We start from the raw sequence: 26620 nt of genomic DNA on the forward strand, positions 1-26620 counted from the left end.
CCTCCCTGAGCCTGGGTTCCACAACTGTAAAACGGAGCTAATGAAACCACCTTCCTGTGTATTAATGGGGTGGGGAGACAGCCTCCCAACCCTACCAATACTGCAGCAGTCCCACCTCTGTCCCAGGCCTCAGTCTGGCCTGGTATTGGACTCAGGAGACTCCAAGACCCCCTGTCCCTAGACTCCTGCCCCGAAGACCATCCCTGCCCCACCCTGGCCACCCTGGACAACTCCTGAGGCCCACCTTCCAACACTCCTTCTGCAGAAAAGGGGGATGCCCCCCGCGGAAGGCAGACACAGACCAAAATGACAGTAATACCTTTTGGGTTTGAATAGCTTAATACCAATCAGGCTCCATGAAGGTCAGAGATGGAGGGGGTGAGGGTGGAGGGGGTGAGGGATGGAGGGGGTGAGGGCGGAGGGGGTGGAGGGGTGGAGGGGGCAGGGTTTGCTCTCCCACCACCCCGCCCATCTGCTGAATACACACCGGGTGCTGGGTCAGGAGACTGACTCACAGAGCGGAACTAAGAAAATTCCTCATAATTCAAGGAGAAAGCTGGGGCGTCCATGGTGGGACCCCACCCAGGAGTCCAGCACTACCGCCCTGTTACAGCCAGGGCTGCATGGCTGACATCCCTCCGCTGGTTGATCGGCCACAAACATAAATATGTCCCAAGTGAATGACCATCTGAGATGGACCCACAGCAGCCTGGGCCAGTGGAGGGAGCCCCAGCAAGTATCCTGGGCAAGCCGCTCCTCTGCAGGCCTCAGTTTCCCCATATAACCTGGGACAGATCTGGATCATCTCATCTGTGAGCCTGGCTGGCTTTTCTGTTCCCCATCCCAACAGCCACTTGGAGCCTCCGTAGCTTGGAAGGGGCACAAATGGGGGGTAGCGAGGCCAACTCTGCAGGGAGCAGAGAATGCCCCCTCCTGGACCTCAAGTCATGCGTTCCTCCTTCAGGCAGCCCCCAGCCCAAACTTCGGGTGCCTCTGCAGCTGGGGCTGGGGCCTGGCGGCCAGGAGGGGGCAGTGTGCAGATGAGCAGGAGGGAGCTGTCGGGGGCTCCAAAGGCAGTTGGACCAAAGAACACCCATTCCCCCCAGGAAATGTGATAGGTGCTGGGAGAAGGGCTCAGCTCAGATGGGGTGGCTGATGTCCAGGTGCCGGGAGGAGAGGACAGGAAGGAGTAAGGGGTGAGGACCACTGGATGCGGGGGAGAAGGACAGAGACCTGGGCTCAACCCCAGGCCCTACCCTAGACATGCTGTGTGACCTCAGGAAAGGACCCTCCCTTCTATGATTCTCAGTCCCTCCTGTGTATGGGGAAGGGTTGAACCAGTTAATTTCCAACAGCCTTTCCATGGTGACATAGGCGGGATGATCACCCACTAGCTGCATGTTTGTGTTCACATGCCTGTTTCTTGTGTTTGTGTGACAGAAAGACAGTTGAAACATGGGAAGGGTGCGGGGATGCTACAGGAGTGAGAAAGAGGGGTGAGCAGCTGGGAAACCTGAGGTCCACAGCCCAGAGGTCTACTGCTACCTCCACTCACAGCCATCATCCACTGTGGTTCTTGTGTCCTGCAGGAGAAAGTCCAAAGGCTTTAGCTCACCCACCAAGGTCTCTCACTCTTCTCTCCAGGCCCTGAACCCATCCAGCACTCTAATCACACAGGGTCATTAGCTTGTTTCTATTCACTTCACTAACTGAAATAATCTTCTCCCTTGGTTCCTGATGAACTCCTATATACCCCTCAAAGCCCAGCCCCAAAAGTCTCTCCTCTAAGAATTCCTTGTCTTTTCTGGCCAGAGATAACTGCTCCTTGTTCTGTCACAGGGTGTGCACAACCAAGCACCCAATAAAAGTGAGTTGTTGAAAGAAACCAAAGACCTGCTTCTAGAAGCATCCGCAATCAACCCAATATTGAGTCTATCTGCAGTTTCTGCCAGCCCCCTGGGCCTTCCCCTCCCTGACACTTCTCCTTCTCCATCTCGCAAAAAATATCCCTGAGACCTAATTTCAGCTAAACCTTCAAACATGAGTCTCCACTTTCAACTTCCCGAGGAGGAATCAATTGGCTGTCAAGTTTCCCAGAGCCTCTGCCACCTCCCACACCCCGGGTCTGCCAGCCATCCTCAAGGTTGATGGGAGGGGTGGGGGCAGAGGAAGGAGGGAGGGAGGAAGGAGAGAGGGAGGAAGGACCCAGCCTGCAACAGGGAAGGTTGGGGCCGGGGAAGGGGTCAGGCTGAGGAGCTAGTGGGGAGACCAGGAAGAGTCATCAGTTCTTTGCCTCCCAAATCAAACCACAGCTCCTCTGCCATGGAGTGGCAGGAGAGACAGAACAGCACACTGTTGCTGCTAAGGAGCCCAGGGCCTGGGGAAGCTGGGTGGGCACATGCAAAGCCCCCAGACCCAGCCTGACCATTGGTCTATGTGGATCCAGCACCCCAGCATGCTGCCTGCCACCCTTCCCTCCTTCCCTTCCAGGAGATGCTACTGGCACAGAGCAGACAGATCTGGGTTTGAATCTCAGGAATCTGAGAGCTGATGGCCACAGACGCACAGGAAGCCTCTCTAGTCATCTACTCCCAGGCCCCTTCTCCCATCCTCATTCAGGGCCCCCTATAACCTGCAGGGCACATGCCAGCCTTGTAGCACTGTGTGGTCCTGCAGAGTCACTCCCCTACCCTCCAACTCTCCCTAAAGGAGGGAGGGAGTTGTTGCAGGTGGGCAGAAAAGTTCCATTCCTGGCCAAGCCACAAAGCTGGTATGAGGCTGTGCAGGGCCTGAAACCCGGGTCAGGGAACTCTCTAGAGCCCATTATCTTAGCTACTGCACCAGAACATTTAAGCACCTATTTATGCCCAAACTGTACGCTACCTTACAAGGTCTATCCCCCACATTTCACAAAATGGGGAACTGAGGCTCTCCCAGGGTCACAAGGTCTTCAAGAGGCATGGGCGGGACTAGAACTGAGCCTTCAATGTCCTGCAGAGTGGCTGCAGGTCCTTGGCTGACTCACAAAATGATGAGGGGTGGCATGTGAGGGTGTAAACAACCCAGGCTCCTGAACCGCTGTCAGCTGGGTGGTGACCTCTGACAAGCCCTTCCCAGGCCTCAGTTTCCATGAAGAAGGTGGACAGAATGAGCCTTGTAGACCTTACATACACCCTGACTCATTGATTCTCCCAAAGAAGCACCCCTGTAAGAAATGCTGACATCCCACCATCTGGGTTTGAAATGGCAGTGAAGGTGGCAGTTATTCCAGTACATCCTGTAGCATCTCCCCTGCCTCCCTGAGGCAAAACCATGTTTCCCGCATTCCCTCAAGGGTCTACACAGAGCAAAAGTCAGCTGAGCACGTGGGGACGTAGCTTTTGGGAGCCTGTAAGTGAACAAGTGTGTGCTACGGGCTAGGGGAGGGAGGCGGGTGCTTCTGGCCCTGCACAGGGTCTGTGTGAGGGTCTGTCGCCAAGGCCCAGGCCAGGCTCACCTCTGACCTTCCCCCAAACACCCTGTCCTCTGCCTGTACTCCAACCCTCCTAGATCTTTACTGATGTTTTACAGCCAAAAATGGAAACCCGATTCAGATGGTAATGATGGATTTCATCCATGAAGCACCCAGCATGGGTCAGACCTGGGCGACCACATTCACCAAGTCCACAGTCCAAGCAAAGTCTGTCATTCCACATTTTACTGTCAAGAACACAAGGCTCGGAGAGGCTGAGTGGCTACTGAGATCGCATGGGTCATGGAAGAGCTGGGATTTGAACCCAGATCCCCACCTCTGAGTTCTCCAGTGCCCCCGCCAGCTCCCAGCACCCAGCCCAGAAAAGAATCTCTAATCACACCCCTTAAAGACCAACGTGCACAGAAAAGGACACAAAACATAAATGTCTGGCAGTCCTGACTCAGCAGCTGAGTGACACCAGCTAAAGAATTTCACCTCTGAACCTCAGTTTCCTCACCTGTGAAATGGGCACACTAATAGTGCCTCCCCTAGAGGGTTGCCATGAGAAGTGGGCAAAGCAACCACCTTGAACATGCTCTCCATACTGCAGACCCTAACAGGGCAGGTGGGACTGTGAGTTGAGTCCCAAGTAGCTTGAGGTTCCCCAGGCTGGCTCTGACTCTGACTGAAGGTGGTTTCTACCCTGAGAGACAAAGCAGAGACACCACTACAGGGAAAACACCAGTCCTAGCTGTCAACTGGAGCTGCAAATTATAACAACTTTAAGGTGTGATCATACCCCTATTAGAGCAACTCAGGAAAGGGAAACAGGCAGAAAAATAATGCTGATGGGGTTCTGGGAGGGTGTGGGGCAATGGATCCTCCTCCCAGCCTGAGGATGGGTGTGCTTCATGCCCTGGGGTCAGAGAGACCTGGGTTTGAATCTTGGTTCCGCCACTTAGTAGCAGTTGGAGCTTGGACAGCAAGTGACTTTCTCTCTCGGAACCTGTTTTCTCACCTGGGAAATGAGGTAACCAATGTTTCCGCTGTAGGTCTGTCTCCTGGATGAAGAAAGGTCAGGTAGGCTGGGAGTGGTGGCTCACACTTGTAATCCCAGCACTTTGGGAGGCCAAGGTGGGAGGATCACCTGAGGTCAGGAGTTCGAGACCAGCCTGGCCAACACAGCGAAACCCCATCTCTACTAAAAAATACAAAAATAGCTGGGTGTGGTGGCATACTCCTGTAATCCCAGCTACTCGGGGGGCTGAGGTAGGAGAACGGCCTGAACCCAGGAGGCAGAGGTTGCAGTGAGCCAAGATCACACCACTGCACTCCAGCCTAGGCGACAGAGTAAGATTCTGTCTCAAAAAAAAAACAAAAACAAACAAACAAAAACAAAACAAAACAAAAAAACAGATCAGGGATGTAGGACAGTGAGCCCAGTGCCTGGCACACAGTAGGCACTTCATCAACGGAGGTGGCTACTATTACTAATTATTATTAGTAATCGTTCCCTTAAAGGCCCACCCTGCCTGCTGTGGCCCCAGGGATCCAGAGATATCAGAACTTGGCCTTCGCTCCAGCTGATAGGAGTGGGGGTCACCCTGGCCCCAGCTCCAGGTGCTCCCTGCAGGCTGGAGACCAGCTTCCTGGGACCCCCTGGCCAAACCCAGGGCCACGACCCTGAATCCTCTCAGCGCAGGCTTCCTCCTCATTGCCCACAGGCTCAACCCCCAGCTGGGGACTCAGAATCACCTCCTGAGGGAAGCTTGTCAAAATGCAGATTGCCAGGCCCTGCCCTGGCCCAATGGACTGAAATCTTTTTTTTTTTTTGAGACGGAGTCTAGCTCTGTCGCCCAGGCTGGAGTGCAGTGGCCGGATCTCAGCTCACTGCAAGCTCCGCCTCCCGGGTTTACGCCATTCTCCTGCCTCAGCCTCCCAAGTAGCTGGGACTACAGGCGCCCGCCACCTCGCCCGGCTAGTTTTTTGTATTTTTTTTTAGTAGAGAAGGGGTTTCACCGTATTAGCCAGGATGGTCTCGATCTCCTGACCTCGTGATCCGCCCGTCTCGGCCTCCCAAAGTGCTGGGATTACAGGCTTGAGCCACTGCGCCCGGCCAGACTGAAATCTTAAAGAAGGACAATAAGCTAGTTTTTAAGGCGTTGTTATAACATATCGACAGTGGGGAGAATCAGTGGCCCTGGGGAAAGCCCCATCCTTTTGGCCTGGTACTGGAGGTTCCATGTGACCTCCACTCAGCCAGGCTTCCCAGTCTCACCCACCCTGTCCTCCAGATCCCCTCAACTCCAGCTCCACCAAGCATTTCTGCATGCTACAAGCACATCAGCCGCTGACCTTATGAGCTCACATTCTCATGCTGACACTAAGTACTAGGAAAGAGAAGAGCAGGCTGCTGTGATGGGGAAAACCAAGAGGGCTTCCTGGAGGTAGTTTGGTCAGCAGCTGATATCTAAGCTGATGCCCAAGGGATGAGGAGCCAGCCCTATGGCAAACAGAGGAAATTTCTAGGGTGCCTCCATACCTTTGCAACTGCTGTTCCCCCTCTCTGGAAGTCTCTTTCCCTCTCTGTCCTTGCCTAGCCATTTTCTATGGATCCTTCAAGATGCAGCTCAAAAGCCAGCTCCCATGGGACCCCCTCGGGAATTGCCAGTCATTTCCAGCTCCCCTGGATCCCCTATATGATGCTATCCAGTGACAGCCAGGCCTGCACACTCTCTGTTCTCGCCACCGAGAACCCTCTTTCCTCTGCTCGCACACAGCAGGCATGACAGAAAAACTGATGAGCGAATGAATGGATGAACAACCCATCCAACGTCCACCTGCCCTACAGACCTGAGCTCCCTGGAGAAAGGAATGTGTCTATGTCATCACTGCATTTCTGGTGCCTGGCACAGCCCTAGAGAGAAGTACACACAGTAATGCTCCTGAATGGGGGAGCGAAGGGACCCAAAAATCTGCTGTGTGTGTGTGTGTGTGTATATACACACAGCAATGCAGAAGGGCGTGACCAGTCAGACGTTAAGGGTCACTGGGGTCTGTTACATAAAGCTGTTTAAGTTTGTAATTTTTAAAGTCTGTGTGCTGGTGGGGAGGACTCAGTTCAATAGCTACGATATATATTCTGTGTTTTGTCGGTTCTAAGCCATCGTCAATTGTAAGATACAGCATCATTTTATGTACCGCCAAGAAATATTTAAATTATGGTATGCCATGAGAGGTGTTAAAATACATGGAAACAAAAACAGTGTATCTTTTCAGGGTTGCAGAAGCACAGTGTGTGTGCGCCCTCAAGGGTACATTTATCCAAACTAAAAAGAGCCTCTTCTCTTCCTGGGCCAGCTCAGCGCTGGGTCCCATAGCCTTCGGTGCTATCTGTCCTCCACCTTCCCCCTCCCTCTCAGGATGGGACCCCCCATGTGGCCCCTGGGGCCAGGGCTGAGCCACGGAGATGGGAGCAGCTGAGGGATCGGATACCTAGAGCAAGGGAGGCCGGATGCTCTCCGGGTCCATGAGGCTCCAGGAAGGGGGGCCGCGGGGTCGCAGAGCAGCACCCCGGGTGAGGTGGTGATGGTGGTGGCAGTGGCGGTGGTGGTGACGCAGAGATAGTTACCGTAACCCGGAACGGCGTGGCAGCCGAGGGCTCCATGCTGGGGCTCTTTTCGGAGAGGCTGCCGGGCAGGCTGCGCCGAGAGCCCGGCCTTTCTTGAGGCGACTCTGCCAACAGAGGAGAAGAGAGAGGTTGAACAAGAACAGCCAAGGCCACACAGCTAGGGCCTCCTGCCACTCCCATCCCAGGCAGGACAACAGACAAACCAGCCCCTAGAAAATGATCCAGGCACTATGGAAAAGCCTGGCCGTTTCTCCAAAAATTAAAAATACAAGTGCCACATGACCCAGCAATTCCACTCCTGGGTATAACCCAAAATAACTGAAAACAAGTACTCAAATACCTGTATGCAAATGTCCACAGCAGCCAAATGATGGAATCCCAAGTGTCCATCAGCAGAAGAATGGACACACATGGTATTGACATGCAAGGGAACACCATTCTGCTCTAAAAAGGAATGAAGTTCTGATGCAAGCTGTAAAATGGTGGGACCTTGAAAACATTACGTGGAGTAACCCAAAAGGACATATTTTGTATTATCCCATTTATATGAAATATCTAGAAGAGGCCAATTTGTAGAGACAGAAAGTAGATTTGAAGTTAGCAGAGGCTGAAGAGAGAGGGGATCAGGAGTTATGGCTTAATGGTACAGAGTTTCTGTGACAGGTGATGAAGAGTTTTAGGAATTGGATAGTGGTGATGGTTGCAGAACATTACAAATGGATTTCATGCCACTGAATTGTACACTTAAAACTAGTTAAAATTATGACTTTTATGTTTTATATATTTTATCATACTTTTTTAAAAAGGGGAAAAAAAGGCCTGGCGCTGTGGCTCACTCCTATAATCCCAGCACTTTGGGAGGTCGAGGAGGGAGGATCACCTGAGGTCAGGAGTTTGAGACCAGCCTGGCCAACATGGTGAAACCCCGTCTCTACTAAAAATACAAAAATTAGCCAGGTGTGGTGTCATGCACCTGTAATCCCAGCTACTCGGGAGGCTGAGGTGGGAGAATCACTTGAACCTGGGAGGCGAAAGTTGCAGTGACCTGAAATCACACCACTGCACTCCAGCCTGGGCAACAGAGTGAGACTCTGTCTCAAAAAAAAAAAAAAAAGCGGGGGAAAGGTTCCCCTAAACCCCCACTCCTTGTGATGTAGTGGGCTCCCTGTCACTGGAGGCATACAAGCAGACAGATAACAGCCATCTCCTGGGATGCCACACTTGGGGAGCTTGATGACTTCTCAAGTTTTCTGTTTGTTTTACAGACAAGGTCTCACTCTTTCGCTCAGGCTGGAGTGCAGTGATGCAATCATAGCTCACCCAGCCTAGAACTCCTAGGCTCAAGTAATCCTACTGCCTCAGCCTCCTACCAAGTAGCTGGGACCACAGGTGCACCCCACCACACCTACCTAATTTTTTAAAAAAAGTTGTAGAGATGGGGTCTTCCTTTGTTGCCCAAAGCTGGTCTCAAACTCCTGGCCTCAAGCAATCCTCCCACCTTGGCCTCCCAAAGTGCTGGGATTACAGGGCTCAGTCACTGTGTCAGACCCCATGTTTTTTCAAACATGAGAATCTGTGACTTCTGGCTTCCAGTTCAGACCTTATTTTCTAGAGGCTGTAAACTTGGGAGGCCTACAGAGGCCAGCAGGAAATCCAGAATCCAGGAAAGCAGCCAGCCACTCGGCACTAACTGGTTAACTGCTACATCACAAGGAGGGGCTCCGGGTAGCCATCGCTTCCATGGTTCAACAGAGGCTGATAATCTGGGTTTTTCAAAATATGAAGTATTCTGATTCTTAAATGGTGACAGCTCATTGAAAACTTTTAGCCACGGCCTGAGCACACCTACACAAAACCTCCTGAGTCTGTCCAACCTGCCAACATGGCCACTTTCCTCACTGGTTTCCCCACAACAGTGTGGCACCAGCTGCCTCTTTGCCATTGCTCCAGAGGTGGCCCCCAACAGAGGACTCTCTTCCTACTACCCTTCCCCAGCCTGGTCCATCCTGCAGTCCCTGGAGAAGGTCCTGGGTGACCCCCTCTACCTCCAGCTCTTGCCTCCCTTTTGGCTCCTATAGCAATAACTAGATCTGAGTCTCCTATCAACGCTCTCATTTGCAGTATGTGTGCGTGTGTGAGTGTGTGTGTATGTGTGTGTCTGCATAACTCCTAACGCCCACGCCTAAGCTGGCTGCCTCTCCACCTCCCAGCACCCTGCATGGAGCCTGGTGCGTGGGGGGTGCCTGGGAAAGACCTGTTGACTTGCAAGGGAGAAAAAGGACAGGGCAGAGGTTTCCCTGGTAGGTGTGAACACACAGGGGTGTGGAATGAGACAGGAATGCCCAGACAAACACACTTGCATGTTTATATTCATGCAGATTCTCCAGTGTGTACACTCCCAGACCCACCCCACGTACACGTTGAGCAGGGGATGTGTGCACACGCCCAGGCCAGATGACATGGGGTTCACACAAGGAGCAGGCTTTCCAGAAGGCAGAACAGGATGCTGGGGCGCTGTGTGTTTTCCAGGTCATTCCCTCCACACAGTCACATGGACAGGAGTCCACAGAAGCACAGGCTCCATCCTGAGCCCTGGCCCATGGCCAAGAAGGCAAAGCCATCCTGAGACTGGTTCAGGCCTGCTGACCTCCAGGCAGGCCTGGGGCAGGCATTGACACTGGGTCCAGACCATCCAGCCCCAGGCGTCTCTTCCAGAAAAGCTGCCTTCCCACATGGCTCATCCTCAGCCTGGCGCCATCCGTCTCTTAAGGCCCTTGCTGTTCCTGCATGGTGCTTCCTACTTAGAACTTTCCTTGGACCTCCTCCTCCACAATCTCTCTAGTCACACTCAAGGGATAACAACTCTTTCTGGAGGTTTTGCTAGGAAAATTCTTCCCATGCTTTCCTGTGCGCCTTCATCTCTCACCCCTTCGCACCACCCAACTGGAGCACCCTCCTGTGCTCTGTGACAGCACATGCCACCTCCCTCTGGGAGGCTGTCACCCATAACCTATGTCCTACCTGCTACACTCAGCCAAGCTGCCAATGACTAGAGCAGAAGCTAGGCTCAGGGTGCAGTCACTAGCCCAAGGCCACAGGGCTACTGAGCACCAGAGCAAGAATGAGGGTCCAGTGTGTCTGGACAGAGTCCATGGCTCCTTCAGCCCTGAGTGCCGTGGGTCCTAACACCCAGCCAACATATAGGAGGTACTCAGGACTTAGTCTCAGGAGGCAAACCTTAGCCAGAGGCAGACCCCTGGGTTCAGCCACCTCTCTAGGGAAAGTGGTAGAAGTGGGAGATGGGCAATGCCAGGCACAGTCAGGACCCTGAGCCCGAGTGCTTCTAATGCCCTCAACACCCTCAGAAAGAAGGGACTCCTCACCCTGGTACCCAAAGTCATTCTACCTTACACAACTCTCTGGCTTTTCTTGCTAACCCTCTTCGCTGTACCTGCCACGATGTGGGAATGTCCCACCTCCACACCTTTACCCATGCTCTCCCCTCTCCCTAAAATTATCTTCCCTGGAATGGCTTCCTGTGGGAACTGTCATCCTTTGAGCTCTGGGGCAATGCTGGGGGCGCCCAGATCACTTTAGGCAGAATGACTCACAACCCTGCACATCAGTCAGCCTTGCAGACTTGCTACTTGGCGTCTCGGCAGGAAGATGGGTTGTCTGTTTCCCACTCCACCCAGAGCCAGGCACCCTGCAGTGCTCAAAGTTCCTCCATCAAACCAACAAACACGGGGTACCCACTGCAGTTATGGAACCTGGCTGGCAGAGTCAGGCTGCCCCACAGGGGTCTTGGGATCACCAGGACAACAGGAGCTGGAGCTTCCAGGAACTACCCTCCCTCACCTGAAACACACACACACACACACACCCCTGGCCACAGCTTTACACTTTCCTGGGTAGGTGGGCCCTCACCACTGTAGGCAAGAGGCACATGGAGTCCCCTGGTAGAACACCGGGTGCCCAGTGAGGATGTCTTTCCACTGAGACCAACACCGATGCCCAGAATCCTACCTCTTGCCTCCTGGGTCTGAGCAGGAAGCTCTCAGAGGTTGCTTGGTCCAACCTCCCATTTGATAGATGATGAAGCTAAGACCAGAAGGAAAGAAATGTGTGCATGATCCCCTCAACAACAGGTCTATAGAAAAGAGTGCTTCTGGCCGGGCGCGCTGGCTCACGCCTGTAATCCCAGCACTTTGGGAGGCCAAGGCGGGTGGATCACAAGGTAAGGAGATCGAGACCATCCTGGCTAACACTGTGAAACCCCATCTCTACTGAAAATACAAAAAAATTAGCCGGGCATGATGGCGGGCGCCTGTAGTCCCAGCTACTCGGGAGGCTGAGGCAGGAGAATGGCATGAACCTGGGAGGTGGAGCTTGCAGTGAGCCAAGATCGCACCACTGCACTCCAGCCTGGCAGACAGAGCAAGACTCCGTCTCAAAAAAAAAAAGAAAAAGAAAAAAGAAAAGAAAAGAGTGCTCCCAAAATAGTCTGAAACTTCCATTCAGAAGCCCTGGCTACACCCCTCCACCTGAGAAGATAGGAAGGCAAGCAAGGAGCCCAGGGGGCTGGAGGATAGGGGCCCACTCTCCCTCCTGCACAGGGTGGCTGGCTCTCCCCCCTGACCTCCCCACTCTCCCAGCCCACACCCAGGGCAAGGTCTGCACTCCACAGAAAGCTGGAGGGGAACCTGGAGCACCTTCTCAGGTGTCTCCTGTGTGGCCCCTGGTTCCATTCTCCACCTCTCTGCACACTGCCTTCTACTCCAGGGCACTGGCCTGTATAGACTCTATTATTTGAGCTTCTAGACCCTCAGCTTCCATGTGGTTTGGCCAAAGAGGAGCCCTGGCAAGAGATGAAGGGAGGGAGGAGAGTCGTCTGCATTGCCTGCCTCCTCCACGGAAGGTCCAGCCACCATCAGGATGACCCTCTCTTCTGGACCTTTTCCTCCCAGCAACCATGCTCTCCCCTCCTCCGCAGGGCCTCAGGGAAGCAGCCCCTGCTGTCCCTAGCTTTGGGGTCCTGTACTGCCCCTGTGGTTCCCGAGGCCTGCCCACACCTTCATAAGCAGCCCCTCTATTAAACGCTCCTCTAATCACCATAGTCTGAGGCACCACCTGCTTTTCTCCAAACCCCGAACTGATCCGCCAGGTGGGAGCTCAACTGCCTGGGAGTCACTCATGGAGCTGATGGGACCTCCTTTATCCATAGATGGGGAAACCAGGCCCTGAGAGGAGCTGTGATGTGCCCGTGGTCACACTGAACATGGAGGGCAGAGTCTGGGCCAGGCCAGGCTCTCTCCTGACCTGACACCCCAAACACCTTCCCCAAGGAGCCAGCCGCCTGCCATAAGCTCTAAACACAAAGTTAATAAACACATGGATCGCTGGGTTTCTCAATGTTTTTTCATTGTCACTCTCCCTTAAAAGTCTTCTTAGACACTTTTTTCCTAATTTCCCCTCCATAAAATTTTAATATCACAGACATACAGTATCTTTTATGTACTAAATGTGTATACTGGGCTTTGTACAGAAAGGTTTTTTTTTTCTTCATCTTCCAGTCCAAGAACCAACTTTTTGCCCACTTGGGGGCAATCTCACCTCCGCTGAGAATGCATGTTCTGGACCCTTTCAGATGTAATCCCACAGGACAACCTGGGCAGCTCTATAGTGAGTCCACTTTCCAGATGGGGAAACTAAGTTCCTAGAAGCAAAAGTGACTTCCTCTAAAAGTCTTCCAGGGAAGAAGCAAGAGTATATGCTGAGAGTTCCTTAAACTGCCCCCAAACCCACACTTCCAGCCCCAGAGAAGGTGGAGGGGACATGGAGCATGGGGTCGGGTGAGGAGCCAAGCTGACACCAGGAGCCGGGATTCAACCCTCACTCTGCTGTGTGACTCCATGGCTGCTCCTTTCCCTCTCTGAGCTGATTTCATCAATCCAATGAGTCAGGGAGTAAGAGCAATGGTCATCTCCAGTCCTTGGCACCAAGTAAAAACACACACACCCTCTATTTTAAACAGGAAAAGAAGGCAGGGAATGACCCTGAGTCCTACTTCTGGACCCTGGGAATTCAGCCTCAGGGTCCTAGGCCCCAGCATGCTGCCTTTGGCCTTTGATTTTGTAGAAAATCTTTTCTAATTTGGGCAAACAGACACTGGGAGGCCTGGCCTCATGGTCCCATAGGTCTAGCACCACAGCTGGTGCCAGTAGAAACCCACAGAGGTTAAGTGAATCTGTTAAGATCACACAGCATGAAGGCGGCATTCCTAGGGCTAAATCATGGGAAGGGAGACCCAGCCCATCTCTTAAGAGCCCGCCCCAGACCTCTGAGCATGATCCAGGAGTCTTTCCTCCTCGGCCCAGACTCATTGTGTGACTTCTGTGTGACCTCTCAGTCACCTAGTCTGCAAAATTAGGCATAGGACCAGCTGATCCTGGATCCCCTTTCCACTAGGAGGTTGAAAGGGTCTCCATTTTACCAGGCTGTCTTCCTATTCTTGGAAGCCACAGCCGGAGAAATGCATTTTAACCTTCATGTGTTTGCAAAAAATAAATAAAATCAGTTTCATTCAAATGCTGCTGGCTTGGTTACCATGGATACCACCTAATCATGAAGGATGACTGTTACTTGTTCCCATGGAAACATGGCGGCCTGAGGAACATCCTGTAATTTCAGACAAGACACCAAATTTCAGTTGTCGGGTTGCACTGCCCAGATCTTAATGCTTAAAAGCAGGTAGAGGCAGCAACCTCTAATGCTAGCGTCAGGAGAAAAGAAGTTGGCAAGAGTGTAGAACGAGGAGGTGTTGGACAGGGGTGTCCCTGTGTCCTCCGCAGTGATCGGGAAAATGCAAATTAAAACTCTCAGATGCCATTTCATACCTTTTGGAAAGGTCCTAGGCCAGTCCATAATTTAAAAGAAATTAATTAAAAGAAATGAAAAATAAACCAGCCTAGAAATTAAAAAGAACTGTGACTCCAAATGTTGGCAGAGATGCACATTACACTTTCATCACTGCTGGTGGAGTGAAAAGGGCTTGAAGAACAATTACACAATAGCCAGTAGAAACCGACAACACACATGTGCTAGGGCCAGAACCTTCCTTCCTACACATCCAGTCTAGAAAACTGCTTCATCCTGCACACGTAGAGATCTGCACAAAGATACTGACCCCAGCATTCTCTGTAGCAGAGAAAAGTTAGAAGTAATCTAAATGTCCACCAATAGGGGAACAGTCATTCAGTAGAACATCACACAGCAAGGAAGGGGGGGACAGTATTCACATGGAACACAATGGCACTACAAAGGGCCTAGAGCTATAGCGATCAACATGAATAAAACTCAGAAATATGATGTTCAGTAAAAAAATCAGTTGCAAAAGGAAACAATGTGTAATCCATTTATACACCTTTTTTTTTTAACAAGAATGTTCATAGCAGCTTTATTTTTAATAGCCCCCAAACTGGAAACAACCAAACCTCCTTCTATAGGTGAATGGTTAAACTGTGCTGAATCCAGGATGAGAAAGGCAGAATGATGGTCCCCCAAAGAAGTCCACACTCTAATTCCTAGAACCTGTGAATGTTGCCTTACGTGGCAAAAGGAACTTGGCAGATGTGGTTGAGGTTAAGGATTTTGAGATGGGAGATTATCCTGAATTATCCAGGTGAGAATAATCTAATGATATGACTTTGTTGTTGTTGTTTTGAGATGTATTCTAGGTCGGTTGCCCAGGCTAGAGTGCAGTGCTGCAATCTCAGCTCACTGCAACCTTCACCTCCCAGGTTCAAGCAATTCTCCTGCCTCAGTCTCCTGATAGCTGGGATTACAGGCATGCACCACCATGCCTGGCTAATTTTTGTATTTTTGGTTTCTTTTCTTTCTTTTTTTTTTTTTTTTTTTTGAGACAGAGTCTCGCTTTGTTGCCAGGCTGGAGTGGAGTGGCATGATCTCAGCTCACTGCAACCACCACCTCCCGGGTTCAAGCGATTCTCCTGCCTCAGCATCCCGAGTAGCTGGGACTACAGGTGTCCGCCACCATGCCCAGCTAATTTTTGTATTTTTAGTAGAGACGGGGTTTCATCATGTTGGCCAGGATGGTCTCGATCTCTTGACCTCGTGATCCTCCTACCTCAGCCTCCCAAAGTGCTTGGATTACAGGCCTGAGCCACTGCGCCCGGCCTAATTTTTGTATTTTTAGTAGAGACAGGGTTTCACCATATTGGCTAGGCTGGCCCTGAACTCCTGACGTCAGTGATCCACCAGCCTCAGTCTACCAAAGTGCTTGGATTACAGGCGTGACCCACCGTGCCTGGCCAAATGATATGCATTCTTAAATGTGGAAGAGGGAAGCAAGAAGGTGAATCAGAGAAATGTGATTAGGAAAGAGGCAGGAGAAACTCTAAGCCTGAGAGGAATTCCATCTGCTGTTGCCAGCTTTGACATAGACAGAGGTGGTCACAAGCCAAGGAATGTGGGTGGCCTCGATCTAGAAACTGGGAACAGCCCTCAGTTGATAGCCAGCAAGAAAACAGAAACCTTAGTCTTACAACCACTTGGAATTGAATTCCCCTAGCAAGGAATTAGCAATAAAATGGGTTTTTCCCTAGAGCCTTTGGAAAAGAATGCAGCCTACTGACACCTTGATTTTGGTCTGGCAAAACCCATGCCAGAGTTCTGACTTACAGTGCTGTAAGATTAAAAACCTGTGTTGTTTAAGCCACTAAGTTTTAACTCGTTACAGCAGTCATAGAAAACGAATACACACACTATGGAACACTACTTAGCCCTAAAAAAGAAACTATTGACACCTTGGATGGATCTCCTGGGCATTATGCTGAGCGAGGAAAGCCAGTATCAAAAGGTTACATAGTGTATGATTCCATGTACACGGCACTCTCAAAGGAATAAAGCAATAGAGATGGAAAACGGATTAGCGGTTGCCAGGCGTTAGGGATGGTGGGGTTAGGGCAGGCAGGTGGATGTGATGTTAAAGGGGCCGCACGAGCGAAGTCTTTGTGGTGGATGATGACTGCAGTGGTGGTTACTCAAATCTACATACATGATGAAATGGCAGAGAACTATACGTATGCATGGTACCAATGTCCATGAAAGATCTGAAATAAAAGCCCCTGACATCAGGAAACTGGCTTGGCACGCACGGCTATCCCATGTTATTCTCCACTTAGACATAATCACACAAGATACAACCTCGGACAAGGTTACTCTGAGGCTGTGATAAAGTGAGACAAAACAAGGTCACTTCATAATTTTTAAGTAACCCATAAAGACAAGGTCACGGTGCCACCCACAAAATACCGACCATCACCCTCTCTTGGCTGAAATCAGTGACTGCTGCTGCTTCACCAATCATAGCTTTAGCCCCCAACGCTAGTCTCCTCTTCCTAGTGATAGGACTCAAGCTGCGCAATTACAGACTTGCTTCTGCCTTCTGACAGCAGATGCGATTCATCTAGTGTGAAACCTACTCCCTTCAACCTCCCCCAAATCACCCAACCAAAACCCAAATCCTACACTAGGTTCTTCCTAACACACTCCTAACACCTAACACATCTCTTACCAAGATGCCCCATGGTGTGTGCTCTCCCTCACTGCAATGAGTAATAAATGCAACTTACTCAGCTAGAGGTGTGTTCTCGGTGGGTCTTTGGCTAGAAGGAACTGCAGGTGGAGGATCTGTCCTATAGTTATGTAAGATGCAACCATTAGAGAAAACTGGGTTCTTGGGACTTCTCCATACTGGTTTTGCAATTGCTTGTAAATCTATAATTATTTCAAAATAAAAAGTAAGGCTGGCTGGGCGCGGTAGCTCACGTCTGTAATCCCGGCACTTTGGGAGGCCAAGGCGGGCAGATTGCTTGAGGACAGGAGGTCGAGATCAGCCTAGCCAACACTCAGCCTGGCCAACATGGCAAAACCATGTCTCTACTAAAAATACAAAAATTAGCTGGGCCTGATGGTGAATGCCTGTAAACCTAGCTACTTGGGAGGCTGAGGCACGAGAATTGCTTGAGAGGTGGAGGTTGCAGTGAGCCAAGATCACACCACTGAACTCCAGCCTGGGTGACAAAGCAAGACACTGTCTCCAAAAAAAAAAAAAAAAGTAAGGCTTTCTATGTGATTAATATGATGTTTTACTTTGTTTACATGTGCATGCACTTACATAGAAAAATATCATATTACACAATAGCCAGAAATTTGTTATCAGACATTCTCTTTGGAGAAGGGGATGGGCTATGAATGGAAACAGATGACTGTACCATTTCCTGAATGAAAAATAATTAAGACTTCCAAAAACTAATAGTAAAATTAAAATATAAATCGGTGATATGACTCAGCACAAACTGCACTCACTGAATGCATCTGAAGGGAAAAGAATAGAAGGAAGAGAAAAAACAAGATCAGAAAACAAAACAAATTAAAACCAACAACAGCCTGGGCGTGGTGGCTCACACCTGTAATCCCAGCACTTTAGGAGGCCGAGGGAGGAAGGCTGCTTGAGGCCAGGAGTTCAAAACCAGCCCGGGTAACACAGCGAGACCACCATCTCTAAGAAAAGTTAAAAATTTAGCCAGGTGTGGTAATGCATGCGTGTCATCCTAACCGCTTGGGAGGCTGAGGCAGGAGAATCGCTTGAACCCGGGAGGCGGGAGGTTGCAGTGAGCGGAGATCACACCATTGCACTACAGCCTGGCGACAGAGCAAGACACCGTCTCAAAAAAAAATAATAATAATAAATAAAATAAAAATCAACAACAGCTCAAATGGTGATATGATTTGGCTCTGTGTCCCCACTCAAATGTCATCTTGAATTGTACTCCCATAATTCCCACATGTTGTGGGAGGAACCCAGTGGGAGATAATTTAGATCATGGGGGCGGTTTCCCCATACTGTTCTGGAGGTGGTGAATAAGTCTCATGAGGTCTGATGGGTTTATCAGGGGTTTCCGGTTTTGCATCTTTCTCATTTTCTCTTGCCACCACCATGTAAGAAGTACCTTTCACCTCCTGCCATGATTCTGAGTCCTCTCCAGCCATGTGGAACTGTAAATTCAATTACACCTCTTTTTCTTCCCAGTCTCAGGTATGTCTTTATTAGCAGTGTGAAAACAGACTAATACAAATGGCCAGTTAGAAAAAAGTGGATCTGGCTGGGCATGGTGGCTCACGCCTGTAATCCTAACACTTTGAGAGGCTGAGGTGGGCGGATCACTTGAGGTCAGGAGTTCAAGACCAGCCTGGCCAACATGGCAAAACTGCATCTGTATTAAAACAACAACAACAACAACAACAACAACAAAAAAACGAAAAATTAGCTGGGTGTGGTGACATACACCTGTAATCCCAACTACTCAGAAGGCTGAGGCAGGAGAATAATTTGAACCTGGGAAGCAGAGGTTGCAGTAAGTCGAGACCCTGTCACTGCTCTCCAGCCTGGGCAACAAGAGTGAAACTCCATCCAAAAAAAAGAAAAAGAAAAAAAAAAAAAAAGGAAGAAAGAAAAAGTGGATCAGAGAAGTCCAAACATCAGGAATCAGGAACATACCTGTGGGTGGGGAAACAGTTCGCAAGTGGAAAGTGAACTGGCTAGTGTTCCCCAAGGGAGGGGCCAGGTGAACTGAGCAGGAAGCCAAAGGTAAAAAACACCATGGAGGCCAGGCGTGGTGCTCACGCCTATAATCCCAGCACTTTGGGAGGCCGAGGTAAATAGATCATTTGAGGTCAGGAGTTCGAGACCAGCCTGGCCAACACGGGCTCTACTAAAAAGACAAAAAGTTAGTTGGGCATGGTGGCGCACACCTGTAATCCCAGCTACTCAGGAGGCTGAGGCAGGAAAATTGCTTGAACCAGGGACGCAGAGGTTGCGGTGAGCCAAGATGGCACCACTACACTCCAGCCTGGGTGACAGAGCGAGACTCTGTCTCAAAAACAAACAAAAAACACCATGCAACAAGTCATGGAATCTTTAGATTGTTAGAACTTTCCAGACAAACAGCTGTCCAGCTTATGCCTCTGTGTACATCTCTTTTGAGAGTGCGTGTGTGTGTGTGTGTGTGGATGTGTGTGTTTGTTGGGGCTGGGGATGGGGGATGAAGCCAGATAAAGAATTTGCTGAAATAATGCATTGATAAATTGGCAGCTCTCCTGGCTCCCACTGCACACTTTTTCTTTCTTTTTTTTTAAATTTTACTTTTAGTTCTGGGACACATGTGCAGTACGTGCAGATTTGTTACATAGGTATATATGTGCCACGGTGGTTTGCTGCACCCATCAACCTGTCATCTAGGTTTTAAGCCCTGCATGCATTAGGTATTGGTCCTCATGTTCTCCCTCCCCTTAGCCCCCCATCCCACAACAGGCCCTGGTGTGTGATGTTCCCCTTGCTGTGTCCATGTGTTCTCATTGTTCAACTCCCACTTATGATTGAGAACATGCCACTGCACACCTTTTCTAGCTCAGCCTTTAGGCACCCCTCTCTGGGACAGGGAGGAAAGGTGTTGCTTGGAGGTTACTCAACCTTACCCACCTGTGCTATGCAGAATAATGGCCCCCAAAGAACCATGTGTCCTAATCCCTAGAACCTATGATATGTCACCATATATGGCAAAAAGGGACTTTGCAGATGTAATTAAATTAAGGAGATGAGGAGATTATCTTAGATTACCTGGGTGGGCCTAAAATAATCAAAAGGGTCTTTACAAGAAGGAGATAGGCAGGTCAGAGAAAGCGATGTGATGATGGAAGCAGACGTGGGAGTGACACGGGGCTATGAGACAAGGAACCAGGTAACTTCCAGAGGCTGGCAAAAGCAAGGAAATGGATTCTTCCCCAGAGCCTCAAGAAGGAGTGCAGCCCTCCTGACACCTTGCTTTTAGCCCAGCTAAAATGATTTCAGACTTCTGTCCCCCAGAACTGTAAGATAATAACTTTCTGCTGCTTCAAGTTACAAGTTTCTGGTAATTTGTTACAGCAGTCACAGGCACTAATACATCCATGGATCCAGGCACAACATATTCTAGTTACATTAAAGTAAAAATAGAGGGATAGAGGTTCAGATCACCGGCTGATTCAGGACTGTGGACTTTCAAGGGCTCCCATCTCTCCTCTTTCAAATCTACAACTGCCTTAATGAAAGAGAAGAGCTTCCTTTTAGAAATATCACACTTATTCCCATATAAGGTAAGCTTTATTCTTTCTCCATAATGCACTTGTTATCAAAAGACATATGTGATAGAGCTTGAAAACCACAAAAATATAGGGTACCTTGGTTGCTTATTTCATAATACAGCTTGGAGATGTTTTCACATCTGTACACACATTATCCTTTCATACAGTCACTCCACACTCTGTGTATTTTAGCTTTAGTATAGGTACTAATTGCATCAATAATACTTCTTTAGGATATATAAGTTCTAATTATAGCACTCCAGAGGGAACTATGATTATCAAAACCTAAATATCCACATGTATTATTAAATTCATCTTATTTTTCATTTTATTCATTAACTGTAAACTATTTTCCCCCAAAATTTCCACCTTAGTAATGTCCTGCACTTTTGTTCTTTTCTTTATTTATTTTCACTAGAGACGGGGGGGGGGTCTCACTATGTTGGCCAGGGTGGCCTCCGACTCCTGGCCTCTGGCAATCCTCCCTCCAGCCTTGGCCTCCCAAAGTGCTGGGATTACAAGCATGAGCCACCATGTCCAACCCATGTTTATTTGAAATCTATATTATTAAATTAGGACAACATGACTATATGAAATAATAGGCTTATTTTTTCTAACAAATACAAACAGGCATAAAGTTTTAAGTATGTACGTATTGGTTTTTCCACATAATTTTGAAACTTTCTTTACCTTTCTGTATATGGCAACTTGGAAGTCAATTTTTAACTTATCTCCAAAGTTCTAATTTAATGACTTGATACTAAAACAAAACTGAATTTCAGTCTTCTGTGTAATTTTTAGCCTCCAGAACAGTTGACTCAGACTGTGTATCAGATCCTGTAAGGGACATGAGGTTATAATTTGGGAAAGCTACAGAGAAGATCATTTTATGTTCTAGAATAGATTATGATTTTATGTTCTAGCATAGATGATTTTATGTTCTACAATAGCCCTAGGAAGTTAGCAGGAAAGGGAACTGATATAAACCTGAAGCTTATGCTGCCTGCTACGCCATGAATCATAGAGTCCTTTGTCTCTGACCCAGGTGTCTCATATCTTCCGCCGTGTTAAACTTGTTAGCTGCAAGTAGAGTAAAATCTCAGCTGCTTCAGTGATTAGCCAAGAGCACCAAAATATACTTAATAAATTTAACACATAACAGGCTAATAACTCAGAAACTCCGCTGAGAGACACTAAGAATCTAAATAAAGAGATATACTACATTCAAGGGTTGGAAGACTCACTATTGCTTAGTTGGCATTTCTCCGCAAACTGATCCATAGAGTCAACGTAATCCCAATCAAAATCCAAAATAAAAATTTTGAGGACACTGACAAGATGAATTTTAAGTTTAGATGGCAAACCAAAGGACCCAGACAGCCAAACAAACTTGAGAAAGAAGAAACAGGTTGGGAGACTATATTACCTAGTCTCAAGAAGTACTTTGGTCTTGAAATATAGCTAATGTACAAAACAGTGTAGTATTAGCATAAGGGTAGACATATAGATCAATGGAACAGAATAGAGTCTAGAAATAGACCCATACATACATGGGGCAATTGATTTTCAAAAACAGTGCTGAGGTAAATTGATGCTCGAAAAGATATGTTTTTCAACAAATAGTTCTAAAACAACTAGCTGTCTCTAAGTCATATAAATGGATCACAAGGAAATGTGGAGAAACAGATCTAAGAGAGATAATGACTGTGCCATGTATTTGTATTTTTATCTTAAAATTGACTCCTGAATTAAGAAACATCAGCTCCCCTTTAATCTGAGGAAACTGAAGTTCAAAACATGACCTCACAGCTATGAAACATTGAAAACAGGATTCAAGCCCGGATATCTCTGAATCTAAGGGTTTCCCTAACATGGGGAAAGAATGGCACTATGCAGAGATGAGTGAGAAGACAGTGGTCCCAAGTCACTCAGGAAGCTGAGTTCGTGCCCAGCCCTTGGCCTCTCTCTATGTCCCCAGGGCCCAGCTCAGTCCCAGCTACCCGGCAGAAAAAGATGAGGGATGTTGATTTCACATTTTGTTTTCAAGATGTTGAGTTTGGAGGCGGTACAGGTACAGTGTCCCAAGGCCATGGAACTGTGATAGCCTGCTGTCTCCTTAAGGGAACTGGGATCCGAGTTCCAATGGTCCCTAAGCTCAGAAGGTGGTTCAGAGTCAGAGGACGTTGTCCACTGCTGCTGGGGGATGCCGTCTGGTGGGAGAGGGACATGGGGACAACTGTGGAGGGCTCAGCATCCAGGCCACCGTTCAAGCCCAGAGGATCCTCAACATAGAGCACTCAGGCGCAGGGCACAGCAGCTCCTCAGAGGGGACCTGTTTGGCTTGGAGCTGGTACCCCAGAAGTGGGGCAGAGGAGCTAATGAGACGCATCCTTCCCAGTTACATCCCAGGATGCTGGGTAGGGCCCTTCCGCAAGGACAGTGCAAGGGTTTGCTCGCTCACTGGCCTCTGGTTGGCCCTAGTATAGCCTAGCATAAATCCTACAAGGTTTTCAGCATCTGTCGACCTCCCCAGCTTTTCCTTTTGCTTCTCTACTTAAGCCCCCTAACAATTGCTTTTGACAGTCCATGCTTCCTATTCCTTATCTCCAGACACGCCTCACTTCCAAAGAATTCTCAGCCTTCCAAAAATCTCTGGATTTCCTGAACACTCCAAGGATGAATTCACTGGCCCAAAGTCTTCTCTCAATCCTGAGTTTCTTTTTCCTTCTTTACTTTCTGAGGATTTCTAGTAATTTGAGTCAGCAGTGTCACTTTCCCCATTTTTTATTCTGGAGTTTTCTTCCCACGATTCTTTTCTCTGCAGCTGCAGGGCCTATTCCAGGGCTGGCAGAGAGCTGGCATTTATTCCATGCTGCTGGAGTTCAGGAAACTAACGAGGTCTCAGGGTGTCCATATGTGTTTGCTCCTCTCTGCCATGTGCAATTTCACCATATCCATTTTTAAACACACAATGCAATTCGACACACTTGGAAGCATACACATAGGCTTCAATGTAAAAGCAGAAAGCACATGTAGGCAGGATACCCACCACCTTTAGGTGGCCAGTTATCCCTGGAGAGAGAGTAGGTGGCTTTAGCTGTATCTCGGGCATCATCAAACTTTCCATAAAAGGCCAGATAGAAATATTTCAGGCTTACACGTCCATATGGTCTCTGTCTCAGCTATTCAACTCTGCCATTGTAGCGTGAAAGCAGCTATAGACAATACATAAATGAATGAACATGGCTGTGTTCCAATAAAACTTTATTTATGGGCATTGAAATTTGAATTTCATATAATTCCCTATGTTCTTCTTCTTCTGACTTTTCGTTCCAACCTTTAAAAATGTAAAAACTATTCTTGGCTCACAAGTCATACAGAAACAGATGAGGGGCTGGGTTTGGCCAGTAGACCACACTGTGCCGATTCCTGGACCTGAATCATTTCTATTTCTAAGAAAGACAGAAAAGAGAAGAGAGGCAGGTATGGCAATGTTAAGGTTTGTTCAACCTGAGAGGTGACTGTCTGCAATATTATTTTCTATGCTTTTCTCTACTACTTTCATGTATTTTAGAATTTTTAAAAACTTAGAGAAAAGAAGGGGAAGGGCTGGAAATAACCCCTCAATGATCCCAGAGCTTATTGGTGGGTGCCAGATTAAAGGTGATTTTTATTTTTCTTCTGTTCTGTAATAGATATTTACTGTTTTCTGTAATCTTAGGAGTTGGGTGTTTTGTTGTTTTTTGTTTTGTTTTTTTTTTCCGAAACAGGGTCTCACTCTGTTGCCCAGGGTGGAGTGCAGTGGTGCAATCATAGATCATCATAGCTTGGAATTCCCGGGCCCAGGCAACCTTCCAACCTCAACCTTTTAAGTAGATAACATCACAGGCCCATGCCACCACAACTGGCTAATTTTAACATTTTTTGTAGAGATGGCGTCTCACTATGTTGCCCAGGCTGATTTCAAACTTCTGGCCTCAAGTGATCTTCCCGCCTTGGCCTCCCAAAGTGCTGGGATTACAGGCATAAACCATGGTTCCTGGCCATAAACATTATTATTATTGTTGTTGTTGTTGTTGTTTAATATAGATGGAGGGGTTTGGCCCAGACTGGTGGTCTGTCTCCTGGGGACCTTCCATAACTTAAGAGCCTCTTCCAGAATGTCCCCCGACACACAGGAGCCGGAGCACTCCCTGTGCTAGTAAAACTGGCCCGTGCCACTGCAGACGGCATTGCCAAAGTGGGGGGAGGGGAGGGGGACCACAGCCTGGGTTCTCTGAAGCTCAGGGTCCCAGGAGAGTTCAGAGGCTGCTGCTGATGGGGAGAGACACTCATCCCACCCTGTTTGCTGCTAAACCTACAATTGTGAACAGATTTCTAGATACCAAGTGGAACCATGACTGTATTGACAGTTAATGGGAAATCCAAGCTTTCCTTGCACCTCCATTTCCACCAAACTTCTCCAATGCTGTCCTATTCTGCACCCCACACCTGCTCTCCCCCAAATAATCGATCCCCTGCAGCCTCCAGCACCTTTCTCGCCTTCTCCTGAAGCTGCTCCCTAAAGATCCCCCTTGCCCAGTCTGATGCCACAACCCCCGCAGCATCAGCATCCAAGGCAGGCCCATCAGCCATGTCCACAGCCTGCCGGGCCCCTACCCCACCCCAGCCCTCACTGACCCTCATCCTCCCCCTTCTTCACACCTTTCCAAGGGCTTTATCTCACCACCATCTCCCACTCCTCTCGCTGTAAGGACAACCCCTGGACTTCTCCTTTGTGGGCGTCAGCCTACCATCCTGTGGCAATTCCAGGAACTAGTTCAATGTTTATAAATAAAACCTATGAAGTAGCATAATACGAGGGTGGGCCACATAGAACCACTGACTTCTTTTCTTGCCAAATACAGATGTTTTTAAAAAATGAACACAATTTAGTATGGTGCATACTAGACATTTATGCATTACATAAAAGGAATGTTCTAACTTCAAAGAATCCAAAGACCATCATCTCAGAATAAAAAAGAGGCACCAAAATGGGTTACTGAAGTGAAATGGATGTTATGGGAAACTCGCTGTAATGCCCTTACAGTCCTCATTTTACCGCAGGCCAGGGAGAGATCATGGCAGGAGGCCAGCACTGGCCCTCGGATGGTGGCAGCCTCTCTCTTGTGTCAGCCCTTCCAAACTTCCCAGCTCCTCTCCACCAGCCCTCTGCCTTCCCCATCCTGCACCTGCTGGCCTCCTTCAAGACTCCCCAGGAAGCGGACTGGCCTCCCTGCTCCCTCTTCCCACTTTCTTCTCCCTGCACCATACCAGTCTAGCTTGTGGGTTGCTAAGAGTTCTTTTCCTAAATCACAGCTCTGGTAAGTATAGTGAGGGTTAAACATCCTGGACTCTGTCACTCAGTAGCTGGGTGATGCTGAGCAAGTCACTTAATCAATCTGAGCCTCAGTTTTCTCATCTACAAAATGGAGTTGATAACGCTACCTGGGAGAATGACGATTTAAGGCAGGATGCATGTAAAGGACTTAGGAGAACCCCTGGCACTGTGTAAGTGCTCAAGACATGGAGATCACTGTTATCATTCCTGCTATTTTCAAAGTCCTTCCTTTGATTCCCAGTGACCTGCCAGGGGCTATTCTCCCCTCTTTGCTCATCACTCAAGGCCCTGCCTACCTTTCCAGTCACACCATCTGCTAACCTTATGCTAAGACTACCTTCCCCTTGGCCTCTGAGCTCCCGAGGGCGGGGGCTGGCTATATCTGCCATGGCAGCCCCTGGCACACAGGTTGCACATACTAGGTGGCGCGCTAAAGCTCTGCTGCTCTGAACAAGTACCAGTGAGACCCATGGCAGCCTTTCAGGGGAGGGATGCCGAGAAACCACCAAGGTGGGTCCAATCCCCACTGGCATCACGTTTTCTTTCTAGATCAGCCCTAACTGATTTGCAAGCAACCCCTCAGACTTTGGGTGAACAGCTAATAATGACAATTCTTCCAGCCTATAATGACATCCTATGCTGTGTCATATCTATCTGTTACACGTGCTTCTGATCCCAGAGATGTTCAGTGACTTGTCTGCAGTCACACAGCATTTATGACCTAGTCAGGACTCTGTACACACTCCCAGGCCAAACTCTGCGTCCCCAGAATAGAGGTATACATGGATAGAAAACCAAGCTTATTCCAGATTACCAATTTATCGGTTTCCAATCTTCAAACCAAAGTCTATAAATCCCCATGCCAACCAGGAAGGAGTTATCTCCAACTGCCCAGCACCCTTGGGCCCCACTCTCTCCTCTTCTCCCTTCTCTCCCTCATCAGCCAGGGGCT

At 48.9% G+C, this 26620-nt stretch overlaps 1 protein-coding gene across 12 annotated transcripts in view; it reads right to left on the reverse strand.

Moving 5' to 3' along the window:
• The window catches only part of DAB2IP (DAB2 interacting protein), a 219482-nt gene that overhangs the window by 99167 nt on the left and 93695 nt on the right, over window positions 1-26620 (reverse strand). For 10 of the 12 annotated variants that reach the window (XM_033237578.1, XM_033237574.1, XM_033237572.1 and 7 more), the window contains exon 2: window positions 7086-7189. In XM_033237578.1, coding sequence (XP_033093469.1) covers window positions 7086-7189 — 104 coding nt within the window. Of the gene's footprint in view, window positions 1-6949; window positions 7190-26620 lie in introns of all 12 variants that reach the window. The other 2 variants (XM_033237581.1, XM_033237580.1) reach the window with 1 other exon arrangement.

The sequence above is a fragment of the Trachypithecus francoisi genome, unplaced genomic scaffold (genome assembly GCF_009764315.1).
Source record: "Trachypithecus francoisi isolate TF-2019V2 unplaced genomic scaffold, Tfra_2.0 Lachesis_group16, whole genome shotgun sequence".
Lineage (NCBI taxonomy): Eukaryota > Metazoa > Chordata > Mammalia > Primates > Cercopithecidae > Trachypithecus > Trachypithecus francoisi.